This window comes from Apteryx rowi, unplaced genomic scaffold, assembly GCF_003343035.1.
Source record: "Apteryx rowi isolate R43461 unplaced genomic scaffold, aptRow1 scaffold_908, whole genome shotgun sequence".
Taxonomy (NCBI): Eukaryota; Metazoa; Chordata; class Aves; order Apterygiformes; family Apterygidae; genus Apteryx; species Apteryx rowi.
The window spans coordinates 178,534-191,887 of NW_020451214.1; the positions used below are offsets into that span (position 1 = coordinate 178,534).

A 13,354-nucleotide genomic window follows, 5' to 3' on the forward strand; every position below is an offset into this window, starting at 1 on the left:
GGCGCGGGGACGTGGCCACTTACGAGGCCGGCGCGGCGCGGGACGCCGGGCGACAGCGGGTGAGCGCGGCGCGGCCGGCGGGGGCCCAGGCAGAGCTCGAGAGCTCGTGCTGCCCGTGCTCGTGCACAGCGGCCGGGGGCTGCTGTTCCCGTGCACCTGACGCCTGCTGTAACTTTTCTCCTCTCTGTGAGCGTGACCTGTTAGAAGAATAGGCAAAGCGTCGCGTAACCAGCACCCCTGGGACTCTTCCTTTGCTTTAGGGAGACACTTCCTCGGAGAGAGAGGGCAGCTCCAGTGCTGCTGTGAGAGGTGCGTGCGTTTCCTGGGCATTCCTTGTTTTGTCCAGTTTGTACCGACTAGCTCGATGGGTTTGGTTTGCTCGCTRAGGATTGAAAAATTCAGAAAAGTAGAGCTGCCCCCTGACAGCAGCTTGATGCCAGACAATTCATCTGTGAACAAGTATCAGGGCATAAGAGGAAAATGATGGGATAAGATAACTTTGCTAGAAGAAAAGCAGGTAAAAGAATAGCAAATGGGTTAGGAAGCTGTATCAGACAACTCTCTGGGAAGGTTTTTTTTTATTATTTTTATTCAAGAGGATGTTCAGTGTTGAAGAGACCCTGCTTTGTGATAATGGTATCTTTCTAGATGCATCTCCTCTCCTTTCACGGCTGACTGTTTACCAGGAAGTTTACACAGGTGGCAGCATGCAGGTGTGGCCCGATTACCTCAATGTGCACTTGCATCCCAAGAGCATCTTTGTGATAAAGCAGTACAACCATGATGGGTAGGTCTGCACAGGTGGCTAATGGTCAGTACGCATTTGGTTCAAAAGCTGTCATCCAAAATAGGATCTTAGCTTTGCCTTAAAAAAAAAAAAAAGTTGATAGAATAATAGCTTTTTCCGTTTCATTAGGGAGTGTGGTCGTCTAGAAGCCTTTGGACAAGGTGAAAGTCTGCTGCAGGATCCTGTATGTCTAGAGGAGTTGGAAGATCGGTTGCACTTCTTTGTGGAAGAGTGTGATTATTTGCAGGTTTGACAGCTGATGTTATCTTTTCTTCCAAGAAACTTGCTGTTTTAGACTAAGGAGAAATTCAGATGCTGTCCATCACTTTATGCAGGGATTTCAAGTCCTATGTGACCTACACAATGGATTTTCTGGAGTTGGTGCGAAGGTGACAGAACTGCTCCATGATGAATATTCTGGAAAGGGAATCCTGACCTGGGGGTTGACTCCAGTCATTCATAAAATGGCAGTAAGTAAACAGTGGAAAAACAAGAACACAAAACTTTTCTGCCTCTTCTAAGCTAGACTGGTTCTTGTTTTCATCTTTAAGATTTTAATAGTTGGATTTTTTTTTCTCTCAGGAGTCTGAAAAGGATTTTTACAGACTGATGAACACAGCCCTAGGAATCATCCATCTCTCCACTCAGAGCTCACTATTTTGCCCATTGTCACTCAGTGGGAGTCTAGGAATCAAGCCAGAACCTCCCATTACATTTCCCTATATAAACTATGATGTATGTAGTATATACCAGTATATCTAGAAGCAACATATACCTTAGTGGTTTTCATCTTTTTGTTTTTGAGATTTACCACTCTCTAAAAGCATTCTCTGCAGATAGGAATACCTGTTTAATGAATCTGAACCAACTGACATCAGGCTTGTTCTTTTCTTAGTCATCCAAAACCTGAAATAATTGTTAAGCATACTGTAAGTTGTGTTTTTATATAGGTCATATCTAAGTTAAATAATGCAGATGAAAAATAATTTAAGGAACAGATGAATTTAACTTTTGCTCTGTAACATTTTCACTTGTCTCCTCTGTAGGCATCACTTAACTACCACAGCAGTGCAATCCTAGCAACAGTACTTGATACTCTTACTGTTCCTTATCGACTCTCTACCTCACAGTGCTCTATGATGCACCTTGCTGAAACGCTTAACTTCTCCGGGCGAAAGGTGAGGGCGTAGAGAATAGCAACTTCTAATCCTTTCTACCCTACCTAAACTGCTGCTGTAAGGAAGCGTTTGTGTTATAATTCTACTTCACACACATCTAGCACTATCAGTGTCATCTTTATAAGACAGAGGACTGTGTCATGAGAGTGAGGGGTGTATTATGGACCATGATTGTCAGCCCCTCTCTGACTCTTAGGTTGTGGCTGCATTGGCTGCTGTACCCTTTCCTGTCATACATGGCCACTCGCTCCTAGACACTTTATGCGCCCACCAGCAGGACATGCCCTGGAAATTTCTGTCTTCATAYAGAGAGCAAAAGGTCAGCCACTGTTTTGCTCAGTCTGTTGTGCTAAGAGGAATTTGCAAAGAAAGTCATAACAGGTAATCAGCATTTGAACTATACTTTTCCCTTCAGAGTTCTGTTCCTGACAGTAATGATTTCTTACAAGAATCATTCTTTGAAGTCCAGGCATTATCCTTGTATTAAAGACTGTCAGTTGAGTGTTTTTAAATAAATAAATAAATAAAACTAGTGATCTTACATGCTTCTGGTTTTATAGCAAAACAGCTACCAAACAGCTGAGTTACCACTATCTTCATTTAAATCTTCATTTAAGCCCCCTCTTCCTTCTCATCCAATTCATGGTTCTCTTTGTAGCAACTGTCCAGGAAAACAGCCCGCTTCTGCACTCCATGCTTGTGAGACAGTGGAGCAGATTCTGCAGCATTACTTACATACTTTGTCTCCTGGGGCATTCAGGTTGGTAACAATCTCTTTTTTGCAACTTTAGAAAAGGGAACACTCCCTGGAAGGTACAGAAGATATAGTGAGTTTTAGATAACTTTATTCAATTTCTTTACAGCACATCTCACGTGCTTGAGCAGCCATGTCATACCTTACCTCCGTATCCCCAGTTTTTTTCCTCTCTTCTCACCAAACAAGGCTTCCTTTTGGACAGACCTCTCAGTTATTCCTCAACAGGTAATGTGTGCCTCTTAAACATAACTTTGCAAAAGAAAACCATTAAGTGGGGCAGGAGGGTCTAACAGGTAAAGGAGATTTTTTTTTATTAAAAAAAAAAAAGTGTGAATTAATGGGGCAAAAGAGATTAGTGTCCAGCAACTTTTCTGCTACACTGAGTTATAGTGAAGCCGCTGCTTATCAAGAAAAGAGGATTGTAAAGTAGAGTAGGGAAACAAGTTTTGATTTTTTTATATTTCAACAAAGATGTTTTTCCCTGCAGCTGTTGAAAGCATTCCTGTAGTAACTGCACTGCAGTCCTCACCTGTTCTGCACACAGTGTTGTACAGTTTATACAAGGATCTGCAGAAGCTGGATACACGGCGATGGGCTAGCTTCTTCTCCACAGGAGTTGAACAGGATGACTTTCAGGAGGCCCTACATGAACTAAGAACTCTAGCACAGTGTTATAAAACAAATTTTGAAGCAGATGAATCTGAAGATGAAACAGATTCAGACTAACTTATCTTTATTACTGGAGATAGTGGAAGGAGTAAGGTTTTTAAGATCGCTTTTGAAATAAAGGGAATGGTTTTAAAGATTGGCCCAACTGCTGCTACTCTTTCATTTCAACAAAATCCTACTAAAAAGACTGGCTCAAGTTGTCCAGCTACTTGTAGCTTTGTTATAAAGGAGGAAAGCTTCTCCTTAAAGATCTTCAAGTTTGTCTCTGTACTAGTGCTTTTTTTACTTTGCAACAAACTGAACTTGCTTTACAGTGCTAGAATAAGACTGCACAATAAATAGAGGTTTCAGGTTGTAACTTTCCCACACACAATCAACACAAGGGAGAAATTTACAAAAAAAACCTCAGGTATTTGCTCCACATGGAAACAGACATCTTATTATACAATATTTACATGTTCTCTATTGCATGCGCTGCACAAGGCTGCTTGGTCAAGCTCTTTACCATGGACTGAGGTCAATGTCCCCAAGTATCACTTCTGTAATTTAATTTTTAAAATTATCCGTATAGGTTCTAAAGCATGTTAATCCTCACAACTTTCTTCATTTCTTTAGTTCAATACGGATTTAGAACTGTAGCTTGTCACAAGTGTATCAGGAAAGTGAACCAAAAAAGGTACTGTATTAAGTACCTGTGCAAATATCTTTCCTTTAACCACAGCACCTGTCTAGCAGCAAACTGACAAACAGCTCTCCTTCTGATGTAGTCAGCAGCTTATTAGGCCAGAAAAATCTTAGTCATCTGGTTCTTCCTCAGAAAGGAGGAGATCTTTATCTGACAACTGGTCTGTGTTACTCGTACTAGTTGCATCTTCCTCATCTTCAGAGCTTCCATCACAAGATGTATGAAACAGCTTCATCAGTTCTCTGAACCTGTGGGATACCTGAAGAACAGAGAAAATCTGAAATGACTAGTGTCCTAAAAGGTGGTGTGAAAGGGAATTTTCACAGTATGAAGTACAGTTTTTTTTAATGTAAAAGCACAATGATTTTTGTAAGCTTCAATCATAAGGGGAAAGAGAAATGCAAGAGTCACTGTTTCGTTTTGTTCTCTTTGGAAGAGCAGGCATATTCTACCGACTTGCTGGCAAAGACTGGCAGTTCTGAAAGACATCTAGACAATGATGTGGAGAAGGTTAAGAGACAAATCCTGATGGCTTTCCTGTATAGGAATAGAAGGCTGAAGACCCAAGCAGCAGTCACTGAAACAATTCTGGTACCAAATACAAGGCTAGACTATCAACAGTAATGCCAGAAAAAGGAACAAGGCAGTTTTATTTTTTTGGCTCCACCAGAACAAATCAGGTTGTTAGCCTTGTAGAGAAAGTACACATAATTTTCCAAACAAAATTGTCATGCATGGGAAAAGCTGACTGGCACAGGCAATTAATGCACTTAATGCAACAAAGTGCAAAAAAAGCACTTAATGCAACAAAGCCTACACACTCAGGGGGGAAAAAGTTGCTAAAGATCAGTCAGGAAATAAGGAAACAATTCCAGTTAAATGAGACAGCAACAAGCAACAAAAATCAAGCAGATGGAATGCTAGTAACTGACATTGAAATTGGATTAACTAAAATGGCCACGAAGACAGCAATGTTACAGGCTTCTAGACACTTAGAAGGGAAATTAAGAAGCTATTGCTAACAAATTATGAATGATACAGGAATAATGAAAGAATAACGTCACACGCTGTAGAACGAGTCAGATAATGTCATCTTGTCAAAATGTACTAGAAAGATAGATACAATTACATACTCTTAGGAGAGGAGAACAGAAAAGATGAAGCATCCTTGGTCTATAGTGTTGGTTACCCAACTAAAAAATTTAAAACAGAATGGGGGAGGGGGAGAAGAGAATGGATATTGTACAGCATCTGAACAAATATAAACTAGTCCTTGACTGGATAAGAAGGATAAAATTCATGAATGGGAAGTGATTAGCTCTTGTGCAGATAATTCAAGTCCGATTGTTATTAGGTAGTAAACTGGAAGAAGGGAAGAAAAATGCCATACCCAAACCCCAATCATTTTTCCTTATGCACTGAGATTTTCAAACTCCCTGCCATAGGATGCTGTGGAAGCTACAAGAACAAATAGCTTCTGTGAGGATTAGACATGACAAGTTTCTGAGAGAGAATATGGTAGCAAATCTCCACAACGCCTTCATTTCCACCCTTTTCCCCCTATTCACTTTAGTAGATGCAGGTTTTTCCACACCAGCCCCTTACCTCACTAGCAGTTTTGTTGCCCAGTTTCTGTGAGATGGCATGGAAGGTTTCCAGATGGGCTCCTTTCTCCTGACAGGTAGTGAGAATGACTCTGTCAGCCTCCCTGCAAGCAATACAATGGTTATTAAAGCACCAGAGAAAAACCACCACCAGCCTGACAGGTCTGTGTCAGAGAAAAGGTAACTATCACAGAACAAGCCCAGCTGGCTTGTTCCTCTTCTACTACTCCTAAACAGGTAGCTCTAAGCAGAACTGCAGTTAGCCTGCTTTTTTCTCTTTTCTTCTTTTTTCCTTTTTAAACCTTTTTATAGAAAAGAAAAATGTGTTTCCTCCCCAGCCTGAAGCATTACAACAATTATACTGCCACAAGCAGTACAGTGTTTCCTCAAAGAACAAGATGGCAGCTATGATGGACTTTGAATATTCTTGCCTTGTTTCCTCTAAACAAGGAAGGTAAGGGGCAGAAGACATCAGAAAATGAGAAACAAGATGAAAATAAAGGATACTCTTTATTACCAAAGACAAAGCCAAATAATGCACTAAGGAGGTAAGATGCAGCGGAGGTACGCATACCTGGTCCAGAGGACAACCTTCTCCCCAGTAGAGCTGACTTTGCTGTTCTTAGCACAAACTGTTGCTTCTGTGACTCGCTGCTGTTGCTGCTCCTCTTCCCTCTGCCCCAAGGAGGCACCAAGCACTCTGTATTCTAGCTCCTCAGAATGCTGATGTACCTGGAAGCAGTCATTTGTATTTGACTTTAATCTGCTCTCAGGAGAACCTCCAGTGCAGCCCATACCATCTGCTTCCAAAAGGATGCTGTGATTATCAGGGGACTGTGAGCAGCAGCTCTTACCCGGTGTCGGTTTTCTACCTGGTGTAATCCAACTCTGCTTTGCTTCAGAGTTTCCTTCCAAAGGCAAAGGTGATCTCTCACATTCTCTCATGCCTAATTTTGAAGTGTGACCAAAGATAGCAAGCTCATCTGATGAACTGGAATGAAGCCCTTCAGTCCGATATAAACTATTTCCAGAAGACGAGCTAGGTCCTGTTAAACCTTTTACTGTAGCAGAATGAGAAGACACCAGATCTCCACCCAGCCCAAGGGAAGTATTTGCATTTCCTTGATGTTGCTGGTTTAGTCCCTCACTGTCACTTCCTACAGTGCAAGAGCTGTCTTTGGTTTCTTGAGGTAGTTTTAGAGTAGCTTTTTGTAGATCTGTCCATCCAGGGCCAGCAATGCAAGAACGACTATCCTTTGCAGTATTCGCAACAGCACTGGCACCTCCTTCTTGAACTCGGTTATCAGGCAATGCAGCTTTTTCAGAAGATGCATATCTGCAGGAGACAATCTTTCCTTCTAGGTGAGATCCTGATAAGAAACCCAAACAAGTTTAGACTAGCTGTGAGTAAGGAAAGCTTCTTGAAGTTTTATTTTTATTTTAAGAGGTTTTTGCAGTCTAGGACATAATGCTGTACATCAGAACACAGTCTGGGAGCAGTATTGTAATTCTAGCTGCAATTTACCCATCATGTACTTCAAAGAAGGCATTTTGCAGTGCATTTTCTTTATCATTGTGGGTTACCACAACCAACTGCTGGGTGAAGAAGTGATGAACACACAAAAAAGCTTAAGTGGACTGCCCAGGACAACATTCTCAAGTGAAACAAACATTGCAGCTCTTGGTGTCCCATTTATGAAAACACTATAAACTAAACATCAAGATGCGTTAATTTTAAACCTCTTCAGTTAAGTCTTGCACTTTCTCCAGCTAACCTTGACTGAGACCACCGTTACCAAAAGAAAGAAGGGATCCCTTTCAGTGCACTTATCCTGCAATAATCACATTTCCCCTTCTCTGTACTCAGCCAAAGGAGAAACAAGTAGCATGAAGGGGATTACTTAAAGGAATATTAGAGAGATGGTGATTTTGATTAATATGCTGGCAACAAGCTTAAATGTATCTGTCAATCATTTTACAAAGGGCAGAATATTTTCTGGTCAGCAGAGCTCTTTGAAGGGAATGCTCTGGATATTTGCATGCTTAAAGAATCTAGAGTGGAGGAAGAAACATGGGAAAAAAAAGGAAAAAGATTATTAGAACTTGTCATTATTACAGTGAATCTGCATTAGAAAGTCCTATGCTTGTTTTCATTTGTATGAACCAGTCTGGAAATGAACGACACAGACACAAGACTTTCACAGACCTGAAACCAGTGTGTCCACTTTCCTAGATGCGGTTTTTGTTCTGCTCTGGATATCTTCTCCCTCATCTCTGTTCTCCAAGCTCTCTTCTACAGGTTCCTTAGATATTACAGAATTCTTCCCTTCAGGCTGCAGACTTGACTCTTGTTGAATGAGGCTAACAGTCAGCTCTTGAGAATCTTTATTTTTATAAAGTTTGCTATCACACACCTGCAAATCAATATATAGGCATATGATTACAGATGAAGTATATCTGTCCAAACCTAACACCTCRGCCTTTGCCTCAAAAGTATTCCTTGACCCTAGCTAATGCTTCAATTTGGCAATTTATTTGTGTTTAGGAAACTGATTTTTTTATTATTATGAACAGGCACAGTTCTTTTCTCATAGTGGCCACACAAGCGTCTCCCCCCCCCCCCACAACCCCCCCCATCTATTCTTAACTCAAAGAAACATCAGAATTAATACTATTTAGTAGAGCAAGGAGGGAAAGTAGAAAGTGAGAGGGAGAGAGACAGCGGAAGGCCAGGTAGAGCAGTCAGAGCTCCGAAGAGGGAGACACTGTTGGCAGTGTATTGGTTGCCTTTCGATTCATTTTCTTCCCTAACACATTATGTTTTGGTGACAGGAGGTCCAAGGCTGGACAGTTCATCACAACAAACAGTGCGACTTCTTGGCATGACTATTCTTTCCACTCACCAGTCCAGTGACTTGGCCTATCAACTAACCTTACTACTACAATGGCCGCAGGTCCTCCTTTTGCTTTTCTTGAACTTGAGATCGCTATTCCCTTCATGGCAGGAACACGAACATTCCTTCATCCCATCTACCCACTCGACCTCCTGGAAACAGATATACTCCAGCTGACAAATTCGCATCGAGCACAAAGATGACAGTCAGAGGAAGGTTAATTCCAGAGGGAGTTAGGAAGGGCAGAGTAGCACTCTGAACACCCAGAGAGAACTAAAGCAATTATGGTGCTAGCAAGCAAAGCACAACAGAAACATTTTAATCCCTTTCTTCAAATCCTTTTAGACTGTTCTCATGTCTCTCTGCATAGATACATTTATCCTCACAGACATGCATTTGCTTAGAGTCCTCACATGTGGACTAGTGAGATATCCCAGGCCCACCTTGTCATTGTTCTGGCCTCCAATCTCTTTCTTTTTCTTATTTTTTGAGGCTGCATGCATCTTGGGTGGTTCATCCTCCTCTTCTACATCTGGTAAAGACACTTCTTCAAACCCATCAAACTAAAAGAAAACAAACAAACTGCTCTATCATGATAGCACTTCAGGAGAATAATATTATCTTAATATTCAGAAATATTCAGAAATTTGTGGGGAAAATGAAGTTCAGTTCTAGGGCACCACAAGTTCAGTCTTGTTAGAATAGACGTAAATGCTGTAAGAATATGAAACATCTGCACCAGCCCACCTGCAGCTATCCCACCCTGCCACTTCCCTCACTCTAGAAATGCAGCCTCACTACAAATCCTTCAAGTTCAAACATTTCTAGTATCTCTGCTCTTATCTTTCCTGGTTTGGGGAAAAGATTGCTCCACCTCATACTCCTTCTCTTCTGTCCAGTTGATCTCCTCAAAGTCTCCCATTCGGCTGGCTGAGGGGCGTAAGTGATCAAAGAAAATGGAGAACTCATCCTGCAAGTGGTCATGTCCTTTCAACAGTTGCCACATTTGGGTCTTCAGCTGAAAGAGGGAAATCCAGAGAAAAATCAGTGTTTCGTTTCACATTGTCACATTCTTCTTGGGAGGATTTCTCAAGGCAAATGGAACATCAAGGCTTATTAGAACTCCCACATGGAAGTACATGCTCGCATTGATACCACCTCATAGCTGTTTTGAGATCATTCCATTTCCAGCAAATATTTAGCAAAGAAATATCCCTTCAAAATTCTAGGCAGAAGCTAAAATTTCACCTGCAAGGTGATAAAAGCAAGGTGAAAGTAGGAGAGAGGAGATGCAAAGGCCAGTTAATTGTAAAGTCTGGTGAAGAGGTAGCTTCAATGATCTACCAGACCCCACAGGGGAGATCAAGCTTGTTATGCTCTTGTGGTCTCAAAGAGCAGCACAAGGGAACAGGGAAGTAAGCTAGGTAATTGTACTGTCGAGGCTTTTTGAGGGAGAGGGGATACCTGGATGCTGGATTACCTCTGCAATCTCCTGGGGGAGGCAGTCTGCACAACTCTGCAGAACTTTGATGATCTTTTGATGGTGGGCAGGATTTTCAGCAAAACAGATCTCCAGCTGTCTGAGGAACTTCCGGCTTTTTTCAAATGCTTGCTGCTCTTCAAACTGACCAAAAGAAAAAGGTTCACCCTTCATGTCCAAGAATATATTTTCAAGCATCTCTAGTTGGCTTAAATAAGCTATAAAATTCCACTTTCACTATTTGTTTTCCATTTGTAGTGACAGCCACTGCAAAACTGGGAAGAGGTGGAGGAAAGAGACGAGACATAATACTTTGTACAATTAATACCTATGTGATCTATAAAGTGTTGCTTCAACAGTAAGCACATAAGATAGGAAAATCCAGGAGGAATGTAACAAGCGAAAACCTCTGTCTTACAAAGTGGATGGCTGATTTTTGAGACAAGGGAAGCATTCCACTTCCTGTATTTGCATGTTGCCTCTCTGCCGTTGGGTTCTGGGATGTAACTGGGAAAGACTGAATCTCCACAGCCATATTTAGTATGTGTCTTAAGACAGACACTAGAATTTTCAATTCTAAGCAATAAAACAGGAAGGTAAGCAAATGATTTACCACCTGTTTTTCCTTGCCCTAGGAGGAATTCCTTGTTCTTCCTCTCTCACAGCATTTACATTTGTCTGCTTAAATGTTGGTCTGCTTCTTTCCTTCTACTTACCAGTCCACATTCCAAAGCTTGTTCTGGTAAAAGAAAGGCTGCAAAATCTGTGAGCAACTGTGGCCACTCATGCAACAGTTTCTGTAAAGTGGAATAGAGATCTACAGCCGTTCGTTTGTCAGTGCTAATCTCAAACTCATAAATAACGCGAAGGAAGTCTTCATACTTTCCAGGAACATTCTGCAAGGCTTCAYGCACCTGTAAGGAGTAACAGACCTTTATAGGACTACATAACATTCAGGAAGAAAACAAGTTAATTTAGTAATCTCTCTAATCTCTTGCTACTCAGCATTTATACAGTGCTTTCAATTTTGTTGCGCCAACAAAATCGCTTCCTTAAAAGATAAATGCGGACCACTCATAAGAGAGAGGGAACTGAATCCAAGGTGATCAAGTTCTGAAATTAAAAAAGGACCTGTTAGAACTGGTAGTTATGTGGCTCAGACTTGAACTGTGTTAAAAGACTCAAGCTGTCTGAAGTTCTTGTTTCTGGGCTACGTGCTGGTCTGGCTCACCCTGGTTAGATAGGCTTGTGCAAATGCCAAATCTTTCTGTTCTCGCAGGGGATCTCTCTCCAGGATGTCTTCATCATACAAAAGGAGCAGCTTAGAGGTATCTTTGCTAGCACGTGTCCGTCCCCTCTTATTTCTGGTTCTGTGGGAGTTCCTGCTCTTCCCAGGGGTTTTCATGTTCTCTCCTGTGAAGAAGCACAATGCGGGTTGTGCAGGAACTTTTCACACCTTCTCTGGGCTAACAGACAACTATTTTCCTAGACTGATATTGCAATAGAAAATTAGGTTTTCAGAGTTAGTGGCGAGTTAACTGTTTACACCCTCCTGTATACATATGAATAAAATACTTTTTTTTATTAGTCAGGCCGGCTAATGAATTTTAAATTGGCTGTTTATTATTATAGCAGCTGATGAGAAAGTCCTTGGATACTGCAACAAACCCACCTTTGATCCTAGATGCTACTTAGCTACCAGTCTGCTGAGAACTAATAATGGGTGAATACAGATATATGAACCTCAGAACTGGACGTAACACTTGCAAGTTATTCTTTTTATAACAGTTTATTATTGACATGAATAGAGTTAACATCACAAATAACTAGCCATGGTGTCAGATAATAAGGAATGAAATAGTATACTGAGTTGCTACACTGAGCTTTTTGTATCTTTAGCTTAGGCATCTATTGGTCTACTATGCTGGAGTCCACTTTCTCCTCAACATTTAACTGCTCAAATTCATCTAGCACTTCCTACATTCTGTTGAGATATTATTTTGTTTCATTTATTGCTCCCTAACACATTAGTGATGACCCTGTAACACAAAATTCAGATTTAGTGAAGATGTGAGAGTTCTGAGTATTTAATCTTGTTCTTATATTGATGCTGGGTGTTAGCTGACACAAACCACAGATCTCATCTGTCCAAGTTTCTGAAGCGTAAATGCATTACAATGGAGTAAAGATACTCGGTTCACACCCACGAGGGCCACTATGCCAAGAACCATTTTTACAGAACTGTGATTGTGTTGCAAAGTTTCATTTCCAGATGGAAAGCATCACTAAGCTCAGACATGCTAAGTGAAATTAAACCTGAACGCAATTTCCGCATGGTTTTGATTCTGATGAAGATATTAGTTCTGTTTCCCCATGCCCCGAGTCAAAAGAAACACACAGAACTTACCTGGTGGCATTCTGTTGGCTTCTACCTGTGGGACTGTCTTTGTCAACACGAAGGCAGATTTGGGTTCCTCTGATATATCTCCAGATATTTCATCATCTTTCTGTGAACTCTCTATTCCCTCCCCTTCCTCCTCCTCCTCCTCCTCCGAGTTCTCTTCCTGAGAATTCTCATCTTCAGAATCTCCTTCCTGGCTTAAACGTCTCTCTGTTGCAAGCCAAGTAAGTTTTTCCATTGTCTCCTTAGAAAACAACACAAAACCATTTTTTAGTGTTTGTTTTAATGTCATTCAACAACTAGCTCACTTCATTATAATCATAACAGCTAACTTTGCAGATCAACATCTGACCAATTAGGTTTCTAGTGAAGTGACAGAATTTGATGAGAACCAGAACTGCCTGTTTTTGTTTTGTTTTGTTTTTTTATCATGAACAAACTTCTGCTTCAGAATTTGCCATTTAGAAAAGGCTTAAGTTAGACAGGATCCCTTAATAGTCTTCTTAGGTTTTGACGGCTTGCTGGAACTGTGTTTCAGAGAATAATTTTCAGTTAAACTACTTTTTGTTAAAGAACAGCCTCAATTGAGGAAGCCTTTATAATTCGGCAGAATTTAAGCCTGGATATTTGCAAGATATCCCCTAGCTTGGACTTAAAATCTCCTCAGAAAAACGTGATGTCCAATTTCTCTTTAGAACAGCACAAGTACTATTAGTGTTTTAAAATTACATAATACAATATACAAATATATAGCTAATATTTTAGTTTTCCATTTGAATCAAACTGTGCTTTGCCCCGACTTCACTAAGCTGTTTCAGGACAGTGATATTTTTTATCGGCAATACAAACACACACACACACACACACACACACACACACACATATATATATTTAAAAAG

At 40.9% G+C, this 13,354-nt stretch overlaps 2 protein-coding genes and 2 long non-coding RNA genes across 11 annotated transcripts in view; 1 reads left to right on the plus strand and 3 right to left on the minus strand.

Moving 5' to 3' along the window:
- Positions 1-2,611, minus strand: part of LOC112978230 — a 10,015-nt gene extending 7,404 nt beyond the window's left edge. The window contains exon 1 of the long non-coding RNA XR_003257785.1: positions 2,508-2,611. This is a non-coding gene — a long non-coding RNA (uncharacterized LOC112978230). The remainder of the gene's footprint in view (positions 1-2,507) is intronic.
- On the plus strand, positions 66-3,530 carry MSTO1 (misato 1, mitochondrial distribution and morphology regulator). Of its 3 annotated transcripts, XM_026091516.1 has the most exons (10): positions 66-309; positions 649-787; positions 917-1,034; positions 1,123-1,257; positions 1,370-1,522; positions 1,834-1,965; positions 2,162-2,346; positions 2,624-2,725; positions 2,829-2,947; positions 3,210-3,530. In XM_026091516.1, exons 2-10 carry the CDS (start codon positions 708-710, stop codon positions 3,446-3,448), a joined length of 1,263 nt encoding a protein of 420 aa, XP_025947301.1. In that variant the 5' UTR covers positions 66-309; positions 649-707; the 3' UTR covers positions 3,449-3,530. The 3 variants fall into 3 exon arrangements, with proteins under 3 accessions (XP_025947301.1, XP_025947300.1, XP_025947302.1); XM_026091515.1 differs by lacking the exon at positions 66-309 and having other exon boundaries at positions 317-787; XM_026091517.1 differs by lacking the exons at positions 66-309; positions 1,370-1,522 and having other exon boundaries at positions 317-787.
- Positions 2,679-3,343, minus strand: LOC112978231. Its single transcript, XR_003257793.1, has 3 exons — positions 3,252-3,343; positions 2,867-2,971; positions 2,679-2,771 (listed from the first exon to the last, which is right to left on the minus strand). It is a non-coding gene; the product is annotated as an uncharacterized LOC112978231 (long non-coding RNA).
- Positions 3,439-13,354, minus strand: part of GON4L (gon-4 like) — a 29,580-nt gene continuing 19,664 nt past the window's right edge. For 4 of the 6 annotated variants that reach the window (XM_026091510.1, XM_026091509.1, XM_026091511.1 and 1 more), the window contains 11 exons: positions 12,462-12,699; positions 11,286-11,467; positions 10,771-10,968; positions 10,055-10,198; positions 9,449-9,592; positions 9,018-9,137; positions 8,613-8,726; positions 7,887-8,094; positions 6,255-7,050; positions 5,682-5,784; positions 3,439-4,335 (listed from right to left, as the gene is read on the minus strand). In XM_026091510.1, the coding sequence (XP_025947295.1) occupies positions 4,186-4,335; positions 5,682-5,784; positions 6,255-7,050; positions 7,887-8,094; positions 8,613-8,726; positions 9,018-9,137; positions 9,449-9,592; positions 10,055-10,198; positions 10,771-10,968; positions 11,286-11,467; positions 12,462-12,699 (2,397 nt within the window). In that variant the 3' untranslated portion in view covers positions 3,439-4,185. The other 2 variants (XM_026091508.1, XM_026091514.1) reach the window with 2 other exon arrangements.